Consider the following 23,679-nt stretch of genomic DNA (forward strand, 5'->3'; position numbering starts at 1 on the left):
AGCATTTACTGCTAAATTGCGAAATTTAAGAGATGATTTTAGCATGTACATGATGATGATGATGAGGATTAAGATACATTTCTAATTTAAATTTACCCCAGGGGTAAACTTATGCTAGACGTAATCAGATTTTTGCAGAATGTTAATACACCTGGCATTTGTAATTATTTAAAAGGTGTCATTTATGTAAAATATTAAATTATTAGTTGATGTAAATGTGATTATTTTTTATAAATATAACTGAATAATGACAGAAATTAAGCATCAAAATTCTAGTCGTAGAGATCTATCTGAACACCATAAATGTATAAAAATAATCTTTTCTATTTAAAAAAAATGTAACAATAGCAATATTATGAATTCAGATTCAATGATTAGCCATTTGGTTGAAATGATATGAATGATATATTTAAAGGTGCTGTATATGTAGGATTGACACAGAGTGGTTGAACTAGATATTGCAATCCAAATTCAAAATATTGGAGAGGGTTTTTTTCACCCGGCCCCTCCTCCTCAGACTTGACCCACACGCAGGTTGTCAGATTGAGGACACCAACAGGAACAAGCGCACTTGAGGATGACTGAAATGACATACGCTGTGTTTTCCGCCAACTGGCAACCCGGGGTCCCGAAATACAATTGGGTAAACTGGCAGTGGGCGGGTTTCACAAACCAAAACAGAGACCGACATTCCGGCCCGGAACGCACATTTTCAAAGGAGAATTTCTGACTGTAGCATTGTTTTTCAGATAAACAAGTATGTTAACTTAGCATGTTTCTTAAATATCTGCAAACATATTATGGTATTTTTATGCTTTAGTAGAGTCAAAAACTTACATACAGCACCTTTAAGGATGAATCTATATAGCATTTCTCAACTGCTTGATTGCGATTGAGAAATATATAATTTCCTAGCTTTGCTATTTAATATATAATTTCCCCACTATATATATATATATACATATATATATGTGTGTGGACTATGTTTGACTTAACTTATATCCAAAGATAATTTAAACTAAAAACCTCATAACTTCATGAAACGAATCTCACAAATGTTGATGTTGACAGGAAAGCCTTGTGAAAGACTGTGAAGAGTACACAGTTACAATGGAAAACATTTACTCTGAATGATACAATGGAAAACATTGACTGATAGAAATGAAAGACCACCTTTATTTTTAGTTACCTCACTTACCAGGGCCAAAAGCTGAGAAGCACTCAATTCAATTCAGCCACTCAACAGTCACCAGCCAGTTCTCCCTCTTTCATTTAATGTCCTAAATCCCGGTCCACAAGGAAAATGTACTTTTTGCATTCAGAAATGTTTGTCATCAGTCAATATACATACACAAACTTTACATCACCTCACTGTACAATAACTAGTTATATAAATATTCACTGTTCCGCTATTGTTTATATCTTCCCGTCTTGTTTATGGTCTGTAGGAATTTGTTGAACGTGTTGTGTGCATTGCAGTTTCCTGAACCACACGTCGTGTTTCTGTATTGCTATAAATAGCAATAACTTTGACAGAGAACAGTTATTGTTGTTGGCCTTCGCCGGTTTGCCCATTAAAAGGTGTGAGATAGGCAATGAAAGGTCATTGGAGGTCATAGTTGTGTGACTGACTGGTTGGGGGATAAACATGCTGTGGTTTGAAGATAAAAGGCATCATTTCTGATTTTACTGAACCATTAAACTGAACTGTTTTGGAAAAAAAACATGAAAAGTTGTGTTGGTTTAACTTGGGCAAACAATTGTGAATTTCAATATTTCAATATTTAAAATTCCAGCTTTTTATGGCTCCCTAGAGGTATTGTATTTTACCAAATTAGGTACAAAACAGGGCCAAAAATGTTGGCCCAACCAGAGATTGAAATAAATTATATGATTATATATATTTTTGATTTTTTTTTTTTTTTTAAATGTAACCATGTTACAGCTTTGAACTTTTACTGAACAGAGTTTAGAAACCTGTTAACAAACATTAGCATTAAATGCATTTTAACAAACTAAATATTGATAGTTTGACACAAAATGTTGGTTTGCAATTATTAAACTTATATTTTCTATACATTTTGCAATGTAAAAAAAAAAAAAATTATATATACAGTGGGTACGGAAAGTATTCAGACCCCCTTACATTTTTCACTCTTTGTTATATTGCAGCCATTTGCTAAAATCATTTAAGTTAATTTTTTTTCCTCATTAATGTACACACAGCACCCCATATTGACAGAAAAACACAGAATTGTTGACATTTTTGCAGATTTATTAAAAAAGAAAAACTGAAATATCACATGGTCCTAAGTATTCAGACCCTTATTTGTGGAATACGGTCGAGAAGGTCAAGATCTCGGCAGTGGGACAGACCAAAGTCAACATTTTAAGTAATGTACAGTCATATGATGCGATTAAAATTTTTCCTTTCTCTTTGGAGTGTTACAAGCTCTTGGTGCATAAAGAAGATCTGTAAAGTTGCAAAGACTAAAGTCTCAAATCCAAAGAGATATTCTTTATAAAAGTTAAGAGTCAACCACGCCTACCTAAAACGTCTCATTCTAACACGACCCCACATGTCTACATCACGATGTGGGAAGGTTCCTCACTCTAGCCCCCGGCCTCTGCTCACTCTAGGCCGCCGTGTTTCAAATAAACGTGACGCTGTGTTTTGTTGTGAAAGCGGAACTACTTTGTTTGGCCTTCCAAAAATGGACACGACTAGAAATCAGTGGTTAAGTTGTATTTACAACACTGTTCCAGAACACTTCAACCCAAATATTCAGATGTGTGCAGCACATTTTATGGAGGACTGTTTCCTGATCCTGGTAGAGTAGACTACAATGCCGGCTGTTCTGACTCACGGACTGTAAGTACGTTTTTTATATTTAAAGAGTTTTTATATTTTTTATATTTAAAGCGAGTTTTTTGGGCAGTGTAGAGTAGGGCTTGTTGTTTGTCATTTCTCCGATCACAAATGCAGACATGGTTTTATGTTTACGCAGCGCGATGCAACGCAACGCGTAAAAAGACAGTACAAGTCATTATAATCCATAATTATGTCCCCACTGGATGGGTTTTCATGTTTTTGAATCATCGCTCCGGCCTGACAGGGCATCATCACAGTATGGTGAGGGGCGTAACATTTCCGTCTCACGCTTGAGGTATTCGGCCAATCACAACGCACTGGATAGCTGGCCAATCACAGCACACCTTGCTTTTCAGAACGATGAGCTTTGTAAAAATCGACGAATTTCAGAAAGGCGGGGCATAGAGGAGAAACAATAATGTACAGTATGTGGAAAATGTGTTTTTTTAACCTTAAACCGCATAAACACATTTCATTACACCAAATACACATAATAAATGTTCTTTTTAGCAGCATCATATGACCCCTTTAAAACTAGCTACTTTTCAAGCTGGTGATTTTGTGATAGATAAAAGCCGTTTTACTGCAGTGATACTAACAAAGTGGAACCATATGGTTTAACAATCAATGAGAGTTTCTATTTATCCTCTGAAATGTTTAAATTCAACTGATATCACTCGTATTATTCTTGACAGCAAACGTTTGAGATGAAAACGTACACGTACAAACAATACTCTGCCGTATGTTTTCATTTGCACTGGAGCGGTTCCCGGGCCTCTGATAATACACAATTAATCACAGTTCATGTAAGGAGACGTAGGGGAACTCGGCACAGAATTTCCATAGATTGAAGGCTGCGGGAAAAGGTCGGACAAGAAATCTAAAGAAATCTGGAATTTGGAAGAGTTTGCGCATGTCTCCAATTCAGTCCAGTGAAATCCACATGCAACCACCACGTGCATTGTAAAAGATAATTGCCAGAGTTCAGATTTTACAGGTTTCTCAGCATTTCTGTGAGAAATGGAACAATCTTGGTCGTCACAATTTGTTCAGATGTGCCAAGTTCATACATGTGCTTCCTTTTAAACACGAATCAACTGATTTTACGCAACTTATCCTTGTCTCTGTTTGTTTCCTGATTTATGTATATGGATGTATGTTTTTTAATCATGACTGAGGTGTCCAAATGTTTTGCATGGGGACAGATTTGTTGCATATTCCTAAATAAATAACAGTAATTCAAAAGTTAGCATAAATGAGCTATTGCAATAATAGTGTGCCACAACAGCTCAATATGCTATTGATCTGAACCGTGAAAATCCTTCAAATCGAAATTTTGGTATAGAGCCACTGATAATCACACACAAAACAGAATCACACAAACAATATATTTATTGCAAATTAATTCCACTGAACTAATAACACAGGAATTATGTGAGCTTGTATTGTGAAAATAATGGTATAAAACATTTAAATAACAAAATGAAGCAAACATGTCCAGTACAATTAGTAATACGTTGAAAGAGGATTGGGAATGGGTACACAAAAAAAAAACACAAAAAAAAAAGTGGTCAAATTTGTGCAAATATTTATAGCAGTTTTACAGACCTACATTACTGATCTAAAAATATAATAATTTAAGAAATGCATTACTTAAACTACAAGGTTGACTTGTAGACCCAATTATGTTTAGCACAAACATCATAACAGGAGTACATCACGGTTTGAAACGTTCTTATGATATGGTGATTGTAGATTCGTACCGATATACATTCGAGAAAATCAGTACAATTAGTAATACGTTGAAAGAGGATTGGGAATGGGTACACAAAAAAAAAAGTGGTCAAATTTGTGCAAATATTTATAGCAGTTTTACAGACCTACATTACTGATCTAAAAATATAATAATTTAAGAAATGCATTACTTAAACTACAAGGTTGACTTGTAGACCCAATTATGTTTAGCACAAACATCATAACAGGAGTACATCACGGTTTGAAACGTTCTTATGATATGGTGATTGTAGATTCGTACCGATATACATTCGAGAAAAAGAAAAATGACATTGTCTGCATTGTTCCATCGACTCAAAGATAAGTGCTAAATTGGGAATGTTAAAGAAGAACCTTTAGTCCGGGGGGTTTGGGGGGTCTTAAAGGCCACTGGATGCTGTTCGTAATGGTTTCTGTACGTTTACACAAGATGAAAATCAGAGATGGGTGGGGGGAGGGGGGCTTTACACGAATACACAGAAACCACTAAATTCGATCCGACAAGTCTAATGAAAGCAGGAGGTCTGCGGTATCACCGCAATGCTAAGCGAGCCCACACTGCTCTTTGCTCTACCACAGTTATGAAGTGAGGATGATCAGTACCACATTTCTACTGAAGCTCACTGGAGCCGCAGAGTACCAGATGAACATCCATGTACCATTCAACCAATGCATCAACATATCATGACGTCATTCAGTTCAGTGTGCTACAAACATCTACAAATCACATGTGAGAAAAGAGAAATACACACAAATTAGACCTATCTGATGGACCTAATACAAATATATATATATTCTGACACCATAACTGGAAGGTGAATGTTGCATAATTGTTCGTGCTGAAACGGCAAATTGTGTTCCAAGCCTCTTTATCAATGCTCAATACAATCTTTCAACTTTCAAAATGTCATGATTACAAAAATATATATATATATCTTGTTTCAGTTGAAATTCAGAAATGTAGACTCATGTTCTGTAGTTTTACTTGTGTTTTCGCTAGTTTGTTCAGAATGGCGTTTGAGGTGTGACAGAATTTAATTAGCTTTCTCTGATATGCCAAAGTCTAAGAAAGCAAGACTTGCAGGTTCCTGCATTTTTCACGTGTTCTTTTCTCATATTGCTAATGTGTCTTTTGAAAAGAACGTAAAATGATCATGCTAAGTACACTTGTCACATATTAACAGGTTAGATTTGTTTTTAGTTTATTTAGATCAGTGGTTCTCAAGTGGTTTTGCTTCATGACCCAGAGTTTATATTGGACACACAACGTGGTACCAAAATTGTGTATCGTACAAAATTTCATTGGTTTCATGCTCTCAGCAGCCAATAATTCTCAAAACACTGTGGTTTGTACAAAACATGTCCTCACTGCAACCCGTATATAATGTCTCTGGGAGGTTTTTTTCTCAACCGTCCATGGTGGCATCTCCTTGATTTGTTGAGCTTCTAACAAGTGTCAGATGTCATCAACAAAAGCATTTTCTCCTCACTTGTAAAGAGCCGTAGATCCATATCTGGACCGGAGGAAAGCCATTTCTGGACAAGACAACCTTTTAAGAGAACTGCAATGTAACGGAAAACTATACGAGCAGTGCTCTGTGAAAATCTCTCACGCTGGTTTGCGTGCTAATAGAAAACCATTTCTTCAAAATTCATCACTACTATAGATTGCAGTGATGATGTATTTTTGTAGGCCAATGAGTTAGAACTTTAGCACTTCCCGTTCCATCATCCTGAAGTCAGTGGGTTGTTTTCAACTGGTTTTTGGTTAAATGCCTGAAACAAGATCTCAAAAAGAAAAAGGCAGTTGGTAACAAGTGGCTAAATGGGACTATAGAAGTTGTCGGGGACATTAAACATCATCACGTCAAACAGGGAAACTCATCTACGTCTGCTTTCACAGCCTCGTGTTTACAATCATGCTCTTGCAAACTAACTCAAACTTTTAGGGAAAATGAAAGAGTTGTCAGAAGCTCAGTGATGGTGACGCTGTAGTCATGCGACTGACTGGTGTAGTGCGTTTATAGACTACATTTGGCTTTTTACCTCATGTGATTGTATTTAGGCTTCAACATGTAGAAAATCCCGAGGAACAAAACGTGCAAGCATCGTAAACTTTTGTTGGCCAAAGAGCTTATTTTCTGCAATAATTCAAAAGCCAAGAGAAAAATGCCATGTGGACTTTGTTGAGGGACCCAGGCCTACATCAATACAGCACTCTACTGGTTCTTCAGTACACGCGAGCCATTAAAGGCAATCAAAGGCTCGTGACTTTGCCCTATGACAGTAATCATCCTTTTCAATCCCAGAAATTGGTTTCAGAAGGGAATTTTTGGACAAAGTCATACAGTGTGCAATGGGCACACAATGACAAAAGTGATGCTATTGTGAAATACTCCAAGGTTTGAAAGAAAAATGTTCTTCATTGCAATGTTCTTCATTGCTCATGTATTTGTAACATCATTACATAGGGTGTTATTTTTAAGTTTGAAAGTTAAGCCTTTTTTTATTTTGCTATCTCAACTAGAGGTGGACAATTTCCGGTAAAATTCCAAATATCCCTGGAATATTCCAAAAAATCCTGGAACGTTTCTGAAATTTACTATAAATTTTCCACCTTTTTGCAACCCTAATCTCAACTACTCACTATTATATGGTTAGTGCATTTTATTGCTTGCATTTCACATTGTATATTCATTTAAGTCCATGGCCCTTGCAGAATATTTTTGACTTGTGGAACATTTTTAACCTTCCAGTTGAGAACCACTGATTAGACTACCAACAATATATGCAAAACACAAGTATGCCAAGCAGAACATAACAGTCTCCAATGTTACAGCAAAGACACAGAAAACCCTTCTGTAGAGTTGAGAATGGGGACATTTAAAACAAAACCGTGAATGGTTTATAGCTCCATTCAAAACACTAGTGAGCTGCCTTAGCATCCAAACGGTCTGTTGCAAGTCACACAAATAGCATTAAATACGATTCCAACTGATTCCAATTAGACTTTGCTATTAGCATGTTGCTAAGCTAACAGCTCTATACTCAAGCAAAATGGCATATACCAATATTGAGAAATGTGTTTCTATTTTATCCGTGCTTTTTAGTATAGCATAAAACTAAAGCATTTTCTCAAATGCCTATAGGATTGTTTTTTTCCCCCACTGAGTTTGTTGCAGTGCATTATGGGAATGCAATCTCTGCCAATGAGACAGACCTTCCATAATTTGATTTTGCTGAACAGCCTTTGTTTTGTGAGCACAATTTTGGTGCCTTAAAATGCCGTCTTTGTAGGCAGCTCGCTAGGTTTTTGGAACATAGCATACTATAAAATATCCAAACATTTGTCATTGTTTGTATGGGGAAAAAAATGACAAAGATTGATTGAATGAAATCTTCTTCATGTTTATCAAAATGTTTGACGCTCCCAAAATGTACGTCCATGAAATATAGATAGCCATTTTCCTTTTTTAAAAGTTCTGTATTTAAAAAAAAAAAACTACATGTATACCATTTTCAAGTCATGAAAACCTACAAAACAACATCTTTGGCGTAAGAAAAATAGCTAGTAAAAATCTACAGGATATGAACGTTATCTACAGAACATTACACAAGAGTTGATCATGTAACTGATCAATATCGGGAAAAAAGGTTGATACGACGTATCTAAAACAATCTCATCTGGAATATTCCAAATATCTAAAGTGCTTCTGCATTAGTCCCTAATTCATAAACAAGTGTGGGATTGTAAGTATAAGGCAGATTAATTCTATCCACTACAGATAGAAAACCATCCACACACTCAAAGGGATGGGTGAGAGGGATGATACTATAACTATAAAGAACAACGAAGATTCCCTTTAAGACACGGTTATTTTACTTGTCAAAACATCAGACGACCAGTAGTCTGAAAAACTGACGGTTAATAAAGAAACATGTGAAGGTTGAGTTCTTTCAAAGACTATTTTAGCAGCTATAATTTCTCAGACAAACTCTGGTGTCTGGACTTTCACAGCCTGTTTAGGAATGGATAAGAGGTGATTGCAATCTTTTCTTACTGTGTGGACTGGCGATTGAGGTTTCGAAACGATCTTAAAAACTGATAGAAGACAGAGACCGAACAGGCACACAGAGAAAAGAGCTAGATTTTTCCCAATGATAGCAACTCACGGATACACCACTGGACTCCTGACTGGCCAAATTCTTCTAAGTACAATTTTCATATTGCAATACTGCTGCTATTGAGGTGGGATACGGGTAAGGTTAGCGACAGGTTTGGTGGTATGGGTAGGTTTAAGGGTGGGTTAAGATGCAAGTCAACAGTGTAATTATGTAATTACGTGAAGGTATTTTTTAAATATAAGTATAATGTAAAAACATGTATGTACACAATAAGTGTATTGTATCAGATGACTAATTTAAATGCAAGTACATATTAATGCCTCCTAATATAAAGTGGGACCAAAAAATGTTGGACTGTTTTTACTTGTAAATGGTGCTTTATCGGAGCATATTCTCTCCTGATTTAGACAAGAAGACTTTTTCACTGGAGAAAGCAATACTATGGATAGAGGACTCTTAGCCAGAAGCAATGGTGATGGATTTATTTATTACAAACATGCAGCTTTTCCCTTCACAAGACATTAATCGATGGACTGGAGTCTCGTTCTGACGGCACCCATTCACTGCAAAGGATCCAATGGTGAGCAAGTGATATAATGCAAATTTTCTCCAAATCGGTTCCAATGAAGAAACATCTACTCATCTACTGTACATGGCCTGAGGGCGAGTACATTTTCAGCAAATTTTTGTTTTGGGTGAACTATTCTTTTAATAAAATAATTAAAAATAATATATAAAATTAATGATTTAAAAAAAATCTATATTACAATTCACATTTTGCACTTTGCAAACGTGATGTCTTAATTCATGCCAATTTTAACAGATTTTGGGTGTCTTACATAGTGCCTGGTTCATCAGTTAGTGCTCCCTTTGAGTCGTGTTGAGCCTGCAGATCGTCCAGTACTTCTCCGAGCTCTTTAATAGTACGGAAGGTCTCTTTAGGGTCCTGTATGGTGAAGGCTGAACACTCCTCCTGCTGCCCAAGATACACTGACATACCGGCACAGGCATCTGTAGACACAGACAAATGAAACCAACTTTATTGCTATGTAAAAACATGTGAAATTGGTAGTAATAAAAATGTTCAATAATTTTGAGCAGGAAATATCCTGGATCAACTAAACTGATTTGACATTAGCTATTATTTCATAGGTCATTATTACATCGATAGACAAGAAACTATTTTTTCAGTAGTGGAGAAAGTACATTTTGATAAAATATTATGAAAACATACACTGATGAATCATGCACAAACAGACTAAATGTGTATTAAGAAATTAAATGGGGCCAGTTTTGATTTGATTCTGTTTTTAGGCTATACACACCCTCCATCTTCTGTAGTCTGGAGCGGTTGGAGGAGAAGAAGGAAAAGATTCGTTCTGTTTCTCTGTCACAGTCGATGTCCAGTTGAATATTAGCCAACACTGTCCTATAAGACAGAATCAGACATCAAAAACAACAACGTGAACACATTTGATAAAGCGATCAAATGTGAATGTATTAATAAGATATCTTACGCAGTGCAGGGTTTGCAGCCAGGGGTGTTCTCATTGAGTTCCTTACAGCATAACCAGGATCCACCCACGTAAGCGGACGGGTGAAACGTGCTGAGCCGTCCCGGGTTACAGCGGCTGACCTGACTCAGTACCTCGATCCAGCTGTTGGTCTCCACGCAGTTCCCCGCCTGCACGTACAGAGGCTTCTCTGAATGGATTACCTGAAACATCTGCGAAACAAATAGTGAGAATACGCTAAAAGTCAAAAGTTTGGAATAATTACATTTTTTATTGTTTTCAATTTTTTTTTTATCAAGGCTGAATTTATTTGATCAGAAATACATAAAAAAAAAAATGTAAAACTGTGAAATATTGCAATATAAAAGTACTGTTTTCCATTTTAATATATTTTAAAATGTAATTTACTCTTGTGATGCAAAGCTACATTTTCAGTATCATTACTCCAGTCTTCAATGTCCTTCAGAAATCATTATAATTGTCATAATATTACTGCTGAATACTTTGATTATTTAGACTAGTTCAGACTGGTACAGGTGGAACCGCTGCGGAGTAGCCCAGTACCTGCGTGATTCATCATATACATAAACAGAGAGAAGTAGCTCCGGCTACAATGTTCTTCCGCAAGACATACGCAGTTCTGTTTATTAACTGCTAGAGCGCCAAATGTTACGGACTGCAGCTTTTTTTAAAAATATCGCAATTATTACAAACTTTTGAAAAGTACTTTATATGTTGCATGTTCTACATACTGTAAGTTTGCAGACACTTTTATCCAAAGCAACACACAATTTTCAATTTCATTTGTATGTTTGTCCCCTGGGAATGAAACCCATGACCTCTGCGTTGCTAGCACCATGCTATACATGTTGAGATATAGAAACATAGATAAACACCCACACACACACACACACACACACACACACAAAGAGCATAAATACAACTGAGCTACTCACGTTTTTGCGGTTAAAGGCACTTTCTTCCAGTTTCTCGACACCAAGGATGTTTTTCACAGGAATGACACACAGTGCTTCTTTCCCTGCACACAAATACAAAGATACATTTATCCGTGACGTTTAAATAGAAAATTGTATTAATTAAAAATTCACAATTTGCCATATTTAGCACTTGTGTAAGTATATTGATGAATAACATGCATCATTAAATTTGCAACAAAGATAAATACAGAGCCTAGACCGGTGGGACTCTTTGAGTCTGTTTTTGCATACACACATAAACAAACATCTGGGGACTGCATTTCAGATGGACACTAAATATTCTGTAATGACCTGTGACTCGGTCTAGTCGGGCCGAGCCCGTGGAGCTGATAGCACACCAACTTGCTGCGCCAATACAAACACACAGCCGTTTCTCAAGCACATTCTACACATTTGAAAAATTCCTTTTTTCATCTCCTCCGCTGACGTGCAGCATTTTGACCACAGAACAGCCAAAGTACACAGATGCTTGAGAACTAGAGCCACACACGCCACGTCAGCCCATCTTGTTCTCTTTTCAATCAATCTTCTTCCCGAACGTTGACCAGGTGTGTACTGCCACTAGCTATCTGGCTGTTCTTTTCCCTCTTCCTCTTTACTGCAGATAAATAAATAAATTCCTACTCCTAAACATTATGTTGTCTTTCCAGTAATAATTTTTTTTTAATTATCCTTAAAGTAAGTTAAACAGAGATATTTCTGGTCTTGGATGCTGACTGGCCAAAACCAAGTTTCATCCATGCTAAACACACACAGGTTTGTTTTTGTGAATTGTGGGGACATTCCATAGGTGTAATGGTTTTTATACTGTATAAACTGTATGTGCTATTGCCCTACACCAACCCTACACCTAAACCTACCCCTTACAGGAAACTTTGTGCATTTTTACTTTCTCAAAAAAAAAACTCACTCTGTATGATTTATAAGTGTTTTGAAAAATGGGGACATGGGGTAATGCCCTCAAGTCACCTTCTCCTTGTAATACCCATGTCATAATACAAATTTGTGTCCTTAAATGTCACAAAAATTCGCGCACACGCACACACAAACGTGTATATATATACTGTATATATATATGCGCTACTGTTTATATCACTGCACAACACTCATAGAGTGTCATACTATTAACCTTAGTTTATACATAAGGCACAGTTAAAGTCCATAGGGTCTGAAACAACTTTGTTGAGCTGGATAATGACACTAACTTTGCAACATTGACTGTAATTGTAACTGAACTGACACTGACTGACTTATATATATATTAAATATTGCCTTCTGTAGACCTGCTTATAGCTGAAGTATAGCTAATAAACATTGACAGTTATTGAAGTGAATTGAAACAACATTAGAGTTAAATACAGACGCTATTATCTTCTGTACAGCTGCTTTACAGCGGATATTGCATTTGTTTCTTAATTAATTGTAAAAAGTGAACACTGTTATTTTTCCTGTTTATTCATGTGAAGCTGCTTTAAATTTGTATTGTATAAAGCGCTATATAAATAAATATGATTTGTCTCGTCTTCCACAGAATATACTGTAGAGAATAAATTCAACAACAACATGAATGATGATGGAATTATAGTTTTTGGATGAATCTTTCCTTGAATAAAATATTATTTTAATGAAAAAGTGAGTCATTAGCATTTTATTATGTAGTAAACGTTCAGTACAGCAGTGAAGCGTTCTTAAAAACACATTTTTTACTTTATTACTTACACCATTTGTCTGAGAATTAAAATGGCAAGGTATTAAACATTTGGGATATATTTTGCCCTGTGCCACTGGCAGATATTTTTACTAACATCTTCTAATTTCTTCGTTTCTAACAGCCGCTTTTGCAGTTTTCCAATGTGGCGATGATACACTACAACACCACAAACAGATGGTTTTTAGCTTCCTAAAATGAAAGGGCAAAGATTAAAGATTGGTGGTTTGACATTTAACTGTAAAATCTTCGGCTTTGTCATATTAAGCTTCTTAAAGTACAGCAGCAGAAAACTCTTAGCTGTAGTTTCGGGACAAAATTGTGATCAAAATATTCCCTTTGTCAGTGGAGCCAAATGACTGCCATAGATCAACTGATTGTGGGCATGTTTGTGAAATGGTGAAAAATCTATTCAAACCAGTTCTTTTAAGCATATTTCATCAAATAAAAAAAAATAAAAAATCGTAATTATTCCAAACTTTGTATCAGTATCTTACTTTCTTTTCATTAGTGTAAGTTTGTTCAGCTCTCCTGTAGAAAAGACAACAACAGTAATCCAGCTTTGCTGACAGTCCAGCAGGAAGCAAAAGAAGGTCAAGCTACCATGCGGTCTTCTTTTGAGATTATCACGTTGAGGGATGTTTATTATTACAACAACGGTAAAGGTGTATCATGCGGGGACATCCAGATTTGCACTTGGTGATCTTGAAATTCACATTACACCGTGGGAATTGACATGGCTCTTGTTTCACAGGACAGCTCACTTTAAGGGAATGTGGGAATTACGTAGTTAGGATGCAGTGAAGCTGACTGCTGCATACTGGAGTGTATTTAATTCTATCAGTTTGTTGGCGATACAAAATTAACCAACACTGTGAATAGTTCCTGTTCCATATGTCATGACTTATAAGTGTGACAGTGTTGACAGAGATATTTGTAATTAGGGATGCTCATTTTAACCGGTTAACCGTTAACCGAACAAGTGTTAACAAATGTTTCTGTATTCGCAATCTATTTGAATGCAAAAATATTTATTTTGTAGCCTACTTCACTGGCATTCCAATATTCATGTAAAACAAAATGTTTTGCATAACATCACGGCGATATGGTGATAACGCTTAACGGCACAGATTTGACTACATATTTAAACTGAGCAGTGTGTTTTTTTCCCATATGTTTGACTGACTGTATTTTATTATGATAATGAACAGGCTGCATTGTTGTCAAGGTAGCAATGCTTAACTGTGCGCGCATGCGGCACCGGCGCAATCACTTGAATTTTTTCCTTCTAACAGTGGAAGAAACTAGCTACTCCTTTTAGTCATAAAGATAATCGGAATTGTAAAAGGTTTGCTTTTATTTGTGTACATTCACAATACAAACAAATCTTTGTGCTTTTGTAAAATAGGCCTAAAGAAAAATAGCTCAAAAATGAACCGAAACTCTGCATAGGCCTACTAGGCTACTTGTTGCACAGTTTTTGTATTTAGTTTTCTTAATTGATTAATTAAGTAAAAATATATTTAGGCCTATTTATTCATTAGGCTATATATATTCTCTGCTCGCAGAAGCGCTGCAGGTGCGTGATGTGATTAGGGATGTAACGATTACCAGTTTGACGATAAATCATGATAAAATTCCCCACAGTTAGTAGTACCGTTTCATCTTTTAATTATCATTAAAACCGTATTAGATTACCACGATTTGAACAACTCGCGATAAATAAACACTGTCCAGCATAAAGCACAGTTTTTAGTAACAGTCTCACATGCGCACAGCAGCAGAGTAGTTTCGTTTTGAGTGAAAACAGGGCAGAACAGTTTTAAAAGAGTGCTAAGGGAATTATACAAATTAATATATGAATGAATTAATTATATGAATGTACCTCTGAAGGTTCTGACTGTCTTCAGAAATGATTCGATGGCATTTGTTTTCATCTTCGCTCCATGTAATACCTAAAGGAAGTGTTCTTAATCGCAATGCTGCTTTGTCCTCGGAGGTTACGGGAAACAGCTCTAATTCTGCTTTTCCATAAGCGCCACCTGCTGTCAGCGAGTGGATTTACAGAGACTTATATTTACATTCAGTCTGTGTGCAGTTTCTGTCTGGCCAAAAACGGACTGAATTTGCATGCCTTGCTGTAAATTTTGACCGGTTGATGAAAAACAAGCTTGTGTGGATTCTCCACATTTAAACAATTCAGATAAGTTATCTAGAATTATTTATGGAGCAGATAAAATACATATAATCATGTATTAATCAATTATCATTTTGACTTATATCTTTTCTTAATTTAAAGGCTGAAATGTGAGGTTTACCTTTTTATTAAACTTTTTCAAAGCTTTATTTGAACATTTACCTTAGATATTTCAACATGCTATTAAACTGTTGTCAGTCAAGTTGTCATTTAAAATCCGAACATCATTGGTAATGTTATTGTTTTTTGTTATTTATATGTTTATTATATGTTATTTGTTGTTTTTTGATTTTGAAATATAAAACTTGGTTTAGTGATTTATGTGTCTGTACTTTTTTAACATCTCCAGCACATTTTAACAATACCGTGATAATACTGATAACTGTGATAAGTTTGGTCACTATAATCGTGATAAGAAATTTTCATACCGTTACATCCCTAGATGTGATATGACCATGATTCATGTGAATCCTCATCTTCTGTTGTTTGCTGCTTTTTGCTCATGTAAAAAAAAACAAATGTTAGCAGGCTATTTTTAACAGGTCAGACACTTATCCTTTCTAATTTAATTCAATTCTAATTTTAAATAATCTTGTCGGTTAACGAGCGTCGGTTGTCGGTTAGGAGAAATAACCGAAATGAACATCCCTATTTGTAATAGTGTCCTTATTCAAACCTCAATAACAAAAGCACTGATACAGATAAGTGTGATTCATGTCTGAAAATAATTTCTTTCAAACTGCCCATTTCAGTGAATCAGTTAAAAAAAAAAAACGATTCAGTCACAGTAATTCATTATCACTCCACTCAAAAATGTGGAAATGTATAAAACTGAAAAATGCAAATGCATGTAAATTGTATCGAAGTTACCGTACAAACGTTTATGTTCAGTGAGACTTTTTAAAATTATTTAAAGAAGTCTCTAATGCTAACCAAGGCTGCATATATTTGATCAAAATACTGTAAACATATTGTGAAATATTACTACAGTTATAAAGGCAAAGCTAAATTTTCTTGCTCCAGCATGCTAATATGCTCAAGAAACATTTCTTATTATTATCAGAATTGAAAGCATTTGTGCTGCTTAATATTTCTGTGGGAAGAACCATGACTGAACCATTTTTTTCAAGATTCTTTGATAAATTCAAAATTCAAAAGAAGAGAATTTGTGAAACAAATATTATTCGTTTCTTTACCGTCACTTTTGATCAATTTAATGTGTCCTTGCTGAACAAAAGTATTAAATACATTTTTTAAATAAAATCTTACTAACTTTTTAGTGGTAGTGTGTTTGTAGGTAAATATTGCCATTCATTGCAGTTTAAATATTTGAATAAAAATAAGTATTATTCTTACCAGTGCTCCTCAATGAAAAACTACATGTCTTTATTATTCAAATGGATCAATATATAAATTGAATATCCTTCCTGTTATTATAGATTTTTAAGACCTAATTCCCTTTTATGTCCAGAATCTACTGACAGGCTCAACATCTTTTTCAACACAGTGTTACAAATTACAAGCAGACACACACACACACACACACAAAGTACTCAAACACATAGCTAAATACACAAAGTCCACCGACATCAGTGAACACAAGTATACAGCCATGACATAAAGCCGACTGCATAAATCAAAAGGGGAAACAGAACTTTTCACATCCAGAACTGGCCGGCCACACTACATGTACAGGAGCTACACAAACAAGAATGTGAAACTGAGGACAAGCTAAAAGAATCCAGGGATGCTTTTCATGTCATTTCAACTCCATTACCATAGGAAAAAACCGCCAGCAAAAACAACTGTCTGCACACCCACATTTTAGGTGTGAACTGGATGACTGCTCACAAACAAAGCTCTTTGGATCATGGACCAAACTGCTGTTCAGGAGAACACATCTCAGCCAGGATCACTCACCTTTCTGCTTGTGATAGGAGAGCTCTTGATTGGTCACTCGTAACCAGCGTTTCTTAAAGTTCTTCTTTCCTATTCGCTTTCTGCCCTGGGCCCGCTTATGTACCTCTCTGTTAAAAATCATATGTACACATCTAGCTGTTAGATTTCCTGGAAACAATGTGGTAAAAGTCAGTCAAACTGAACTATAGTCATTTGATGCTACTCTAAAACTCAAAGTGTAAAACTGGACTAATCAATTATTTTGACTAATCTGAGAACTGTGGCGTCTTTCACTCACCCCTCCTTCAGTACAAATGAGTCCTCCACTCCACTGGACTCCTTGCTTACATTAGAGGAGATCTCATCTAAGAACTAATGAAACAAAATGACAGAAGGAACATGGTATTTAAAAATGAAGCCCAAGTTTAAGACAAAAAATTTCTTATAATAAATCTACACAACACATGCACATTGAGAGCTGGGACACAATGTCGCACGATATCGCTATAACGATAATGAGCACAATATGGCACGGAGAAATGCTGTTTACACTCGTATGCTAAGTTCCTAGACAAGTACTACCTTTCTATTCATGTTGATTTTATTTGGTTTGAAAAATTTATTTTGGTAACACTTTACTTATAGCCTTTATGAATAATTCATTATAAAAGTAGTTTTAATGCATTAATTATGCCTTGTAACGCACCTTATAAAGCATTATACAATCTCATGAATAATTGCAACCGAAGTTAATACATAACACTTAACAATTCATTGTTACACTATGCATTTTTCATGAATAACTGTAACCGCAGTTAATACATTATAACACTTTTAAATTCGGTTATAATAATTTTCGACAATATCTAATGTATTACAATGCACATTATAAATAATTATAATGCATTATACCCTTTAATAGCCATTTATAATGCATTATACATAAAAGTGTTACCGAAATTTTACAGCATTTTCAAGAAAAGATCAAATGTAACCATCAAGGAAAAAGTAATAACACATTTTTACTTACACTTTGAGTTTGTGATGTTTGAAAAATAAATATTTATTTTTTTTACATATATTTAAAACTTAAAAAGTATTTACATAATATATATATATAAATATGTAAAATGAATCATCTTATATATAGGTAGACATAAAACTGCAATTAAGAACTATATCAGATGCTATCACTCAGAGGAAGTCATTACAGGGACATTTTTAAACCCATACATTTTTCAGTTTTGGTGGCTTTTTTTTTTTGTCCAGAGTCACCGTTTTAATTTTCAACAACTGACTTATTATGTATAATCATGCATCAAAATTCAACCAAAAAAACAATCATCATCTCACCTTGTTGACTTCCACATTATCGCCCTCTTTCAGTTTGACAGGATCAATCTCACAGGTTTTATTTGATTCAAAGATCTGTAAAAGCAGAATGAAGACGCAAACAATTTTATACAGTGTGGGTCTGAGTTAACAACTGTAGCAAATCTGAGCCACAGATTTCAATGCATTTATATAGATGTTCAGTTAACATTAAAAGAAAGAAAAAAAATCAACTTAAGAAATCTTGTGTGTTTTACCTCATTGAGAACAGGTTTGAGAGTGACAGTCAAGTAACTTTTGCCCACAATCTTCATCATGTCATCTATGCAGCGGGTGGCCAGAGAATTGCCTCTGAATATGGTGTTGGCCTCTCTGCAAAGGGAGACGGAGAACATTTCAGAGGACAGACAAAGAAACTCTGTGTTTCTAACCTAGACAAACTTTGGGGAGGGGGTTTGCTAACAAAACAAAACTAAACAAAAAACTAAAATATTAACAAAATAGGCCGTCTTATTAACAGAATAAAAAACTATGCATATTAAGAAAACTAAACACAAAACAAATATTGACAAAACCAAAAAAAAACAAACGATATGCATATTAACAAATAAACAACTAAACAAACATAAGTAAAGCAAAAGCTATACGCATATAAAAAATCAATAAAAAACATATAATAACAAAAACTACATGCATATTAACAAAACCAAACCAAACCAAACCAAAACTATATAACTGTTTGTGTGCGAATGTGATACTGAACTGTGTATTCTCCAGCTCCAGGGCAGCAACAGAAGTGAGAAAGGGCAGCAGTCTGTTGTGATGGAGCAGCAGTCTGACCACAGGAAGCAGTGCTTCATACCCAACACTCTCTCGGCAAATATCTCCCAGAACATGAGCCGCTGACGCCGAGATCGGCTAGAGGCACACAAAAATAAACTAAACAAAAAACTAAAATATTAACAAAATAGGCCTATTAACAGAATAAAAAACTATGCATATTAAGAAAACTAAACACAAAACAAATATTGACAAAACCAAAAAAAAACAAACGATATGCATATTAACAAATAAACAACTAAACAAACATAAGTAAAGCAAAAGCTATACGCATATAAAAAATCAATAAAAAACATATAATAACAAAAACCAATACATAAATGCATATTAACAAAACCAAACCAAACCAAACAAAAACTATATAACTGTTTGTGTGCGAATGTGATACTGAACTGTGTATTCTCCAGCTCCAGGGCAGCAACAGAAGTGAGAAAGGGCAGCAGTCTGTTGTGATGGAGCAGCAGTCTGACCACAGGAAGCAGTGCTTCATACCCAACACTCTCTCGGCAAATATCTCCCAGAACATGAGCCGCTGACGCCGAGATCGGCTAGAGGCACACAAAAAATAAGAAATTAAAATAAGTTATGTTTGCTAATTAAGTATGGCTGGTAGTTTTAAAGGGACAGTTCACCCAAAACTGAAAATTCTCATTTGTGACCCTGGAGCACAAAAGCGGTCATAAGTAGCACAGGTATATTTGTAGAAATAGCCCAAAATACATTGTATGGGTCAAAATTATCAATTTTTCTTTTATGCCAAAAATCATTAGGCTATTAAGTAAAGATCATGTTCCATAAAGATATTTAGCAAATTTTCTACTATAAATATATCAAAACTTAATTTTTGATTAGTAATATACATTGCTAAGATCTTCATTTGGACAACTTTAAATGTGATTTTCTCAATATTTAGATTTTTTTGCATGCTCCGATTCCAGTTTTTCAAATAGTTGTATCTCGGCCAAATATTGTCCTATCCTATCAAACGCTTATTTATTCAGCGTTCGGATGATGTATAAATCTCAATTTCAAAAAATTTCTGTGCTTTGCCACAATTCTGTCTCTGAGCTCTTCAGGCAGTTCCTTTGACCTCATGATTCTCATTTGCTCTGACATGCACTGTGAGCTGTAAGGTCTTATATAGACAGGTGTGTGGCTTTCCTAATCAAGTCCAATCAGTATAATCAAACACAGCTGGACTCAAATGAAGGTGTAGAACCATCTCAAGGATGATCAGAAGAAATGGACAGCACCTGAGTTAAATATATGAGTTTCACAGCAAAGGGTCTGAATACTTAGGACCATGTGATATTTCAGTTTTTCTTTTTTAATAAATCTGCAAAAATGTCAACAATTCTGTGTTTTTCTGTCAATATGGGGTGCTGTGTGTACATTAATGAGGAAAAAAAATTAACTTAAATGATTTTAGCAAATGGCTGCAATATAACAAAGAGTGAAAAATGTAAGGGGGTCTGAATACTTTCCGTACCCACTGTATACACACACACACACATATACTGTATATACACACACACACATATACATATATATATATACACACACACATATACATACACTACCGGTACAAAAGTTTTGGAATCATTATGATTTTTTTATATTTTTGAAAGAATTCTCTTATGTTCACAAGACTTTCTTTGGGGATTCTTTTATGAATAAAACAGAACAGCATTTTTTGAACAGCATTTATTTGAAATAAAAAATCTCCTGTAACATTATACTGTCAATGTCTTTGTCAATTTTGTTCAATTTATTGCATCCTTGCTGAATAACACTATCAATTTCTTTGTCCACATTTATTTTGAAAAAATAAATTATTACCCCAAACCTTTGAATGGAAGTGTATCAGTGGTTCTGCCAAAATATTAAGAAATCGTTTAAATGTTCCTTAAAGAGCAAATCAGTATATTAGAAGACTGGTGTAATGATGCTGAAAATTCAGCTTTGACATCAAAGGAATAAATTACATTGGTAACACTTTATTTTAAGGTGTCCTTGTTACACACGTTACATGTACTAACTATGATAATAACAATTAATTATGCATAATTACATGCAAGTAACCCTAAGCCAAACCCTAATCCTAACCATATAGTAAATACATGTAGTTAATAAATTTACTTAGTACTTATGCTATATGTATAATTACACTGTAACAAGGGCACCTTACAATAAAGTGTAACCATTACATTTTCAAATATATTCATATAGAAAATATGACAAAAAAATCTATTTCTTATAAATCTCTTTTAAATTGTAATATTATTCACATTATTTCAGTTTTTACTCTATTTTTGATCAAATAAATGCAGCCTCGGTGAGAATAAAAGACTTCTTTCAAAAACATTTGAATTGAGATATATTACATAGTGAACTCTGTCAAAAAGCTGAACATTTTTAAGATACAATTTTTGTTAGATCTTTTGCCCAGTGCTAATTTATAACCACAAAATTTTCCTGGCAGCATTTTTTTTTTTATCCTTTCAATATGCGTGTCTGACACCTATATAATTTTATCCTTTGTGTCATTTGCATTGCTCAAACTACAAAGTACAGGAATTAGTGTGGCAAGATTGTATTTAAGAGTGTCAGCGTCTGTGTGCGAGTATGTGCGCTTGTTTTATGCTAGGTTCATGCAAAAGTTCACCCACGCAGTAGACTCACTGCCCTCATTCAAAACATGCAGATCAGTATCAACAAGTTCCCTCTCAGTCTACACACACTCACACACACACATACCATGTTTACACAACACTACCGGCAGGACGCTGTGATCCACAGTCGGAGGACACAAGGGAAGCGGGCAACGGAAGCAATCCGCCCAAAACACACACCTACACACACCCACAGTCTGTCAAACGCTTCTCGACAAAAACTATCAGAGGTAAGACAAATTTGCAGCTGAAATTTATTTTATGATTGTTGCAGTCAGCAGTCATTGATTATGTCACAATGCGTAGCTTTAAGTAAAGGCCTCTAGAGTCAGTAAAGTAATGCTGAATTATGTTCTTTTAAGCGCTGACGTCAGAGAGGTGGTGCTCTCACGCCTGATTGGGCAGATAAGAACAGTGCAGAGCTGGGATTGGCTGTTATCTCCCTTCCTCATCTGTTCATCAGTATACCTCACTCAGACACTGAGATCAGCATTTTGCAGTGCCGCATTAAAGTGTGTGCCGGCACACCTTTATTTCATACAGTTTGTCTATTGTGTGTATTACAATTTGAGTAAAAAAATTGGTAACATTTTACAATAGGGTTCCATTTGTTAACATTAGATAACTAATAATAAAAAATACTTCTGAAGCACTTATTAGTCTTACTTAACGTTAATACCAGCAATTACTAATACATTATTAAAATAAAAAATCTGTTAATATTATTTAATGGACTTGCACTAACACGAACTAACAATGAACAGTAGTACTTTTAACAACACAAAGTTTATTAAATTCTGTATCAAGTGTATATACCGCGATAAAATGATTTTTTTTAAGTTGTAAATAAAAAAGGGTACAATTTTAAAGTACCAATTCTCACTATTAACTAGCATGCATATTACTAGCATATTGGCCGTTTATAAGTGCTTATAAAACACATATAAATGTGACAAAAATGTATGCTTTACAAGAAAACAATTTCAGTCTATTTCAAAATGTAATGTTTAATTCTATGCTACTGTACTGTATTAAAATGAAGGTATTTTCTGTATTGATTTTTTTTACAGGTGTTTTACCTGAATTTTGCACTTTATTGTGTTGTTTAAAGGGGTCATATGATGCTTTTTTAAAGATCATTATTTTGTGTATTTGGAGTAACAGAATATGTTGACATGCTTTATTGTTCAAAAAACACATTATTTTTCAAATACTGTACATTATTGTAGGTCCTCTATGCCCCGCCCCTCTCAAACGCTTAGTTTCTACAAAGTCCCTCCTTCCGACAAGCGCAGTCTGCTCTGATTGGCCAGCTGACCCAGTGGATTGTGATTGGCCGAACACCGCAAGCACTCGTTGGAAATGTAACGCCCCTTACCATAATCGTGAGCTTCATCTTTCAAAATAAATGTAAAGACAGAGCCTGAAAGGGGAACAAATTCGCGTGACAGACACAGTGATGAAGCTTGTATGTGTGCAGTACACAAGCCATGGTTAAAACAGCTGAATCCACTGTGATGTGACCCTGTCTCTCTCTCTCTCTCTCTCACACACACACATGCGCGCACGCACACACACACACGATGCGCAAAACTCCACATTTGAACAGTCAATAGCAAATACTTAAACTAATAACAAAACAGTAGCTGATTCAGAAGCGCCAGATTGTCATAGCAAAGTCAGAATTATTTCCTTTCCTAGGTACACGAAACGGTCGTCCATAAAATGCATTGCTGTTCTGTTGTAAGT

At 35.1% G+C, this 23,679-nt stretch overlaps 1 protein-coding gene across 1 annotated transcript in view; it reads right to left on the reverse strand.

The window, feature by feature from the left end:
* Positions 1–8,657: 8,657 nt before the first annotated feature.
* Positions 8,658–23,679, reverse strand: part of LOC107566682 (ras GTPase-activating protein 2-like) — a 41,176-nt gene continuing 26,154 nt past the window's right edge. The window contains exons 10-20 of the mRNA XM_016252193.1: positions 19,652–19,806; positions 18,676–18,790; positions 18,440–18,514; positions 17,385–17,458; positions 17,108–17,214; positions 11,241–11,323; positions 10,288–10,496; positions 10,096–10,199; positions 9,610–9,781; positions 9,310–9,333; positions 8,658–8,664 (exon numbers count right to left, since the gene is read on the reverse strand). Coding sequence (XP_016107679.1) covers positions 8,658–8,664; positions 9,310–9,333; positions 9,610–9,781; positions 10,096–10,199; positions 10,288–10,496; positions 11,241–11,323; positions 17,108–17,214; positions 17,385–17,458; positions 18,440–18,514; positions 18,676–18,790; positions 19,652–19,806 — 1,125 coding nt within the window. The remainder of the gene's footprint in view (positions 8,665–9,309; positions 9,334–9,609; positions 9,782–10,095; positions 10,200–10,287; positions 10,497–11,240; positions 11,324–17,107; positions 17,215–17,384; positions 17,459–18,439; positions 18,515–18,675; positions 18,791–19,651; positions 19,807–23,679) is intronic.

Source organism: Sinocyclocheilus grahami, unplaced genomic scaffold (genome assembly GCF_001515645.1).
Source record: "Sinocyclocheilus grahami isolate Dianchi unplaced genomic scaffold, SAMN03320097.WGS_v1.1 scaffold1092.1, whole genome shotgun sequence".
Taxonomy (NCBI): Eukaryota; Metazoa; Chordata; class Actinopteri; order Cypriniformes; family Cyprinidae; genus Sinocyclocheilus; species Sinocyclocheilus grahami.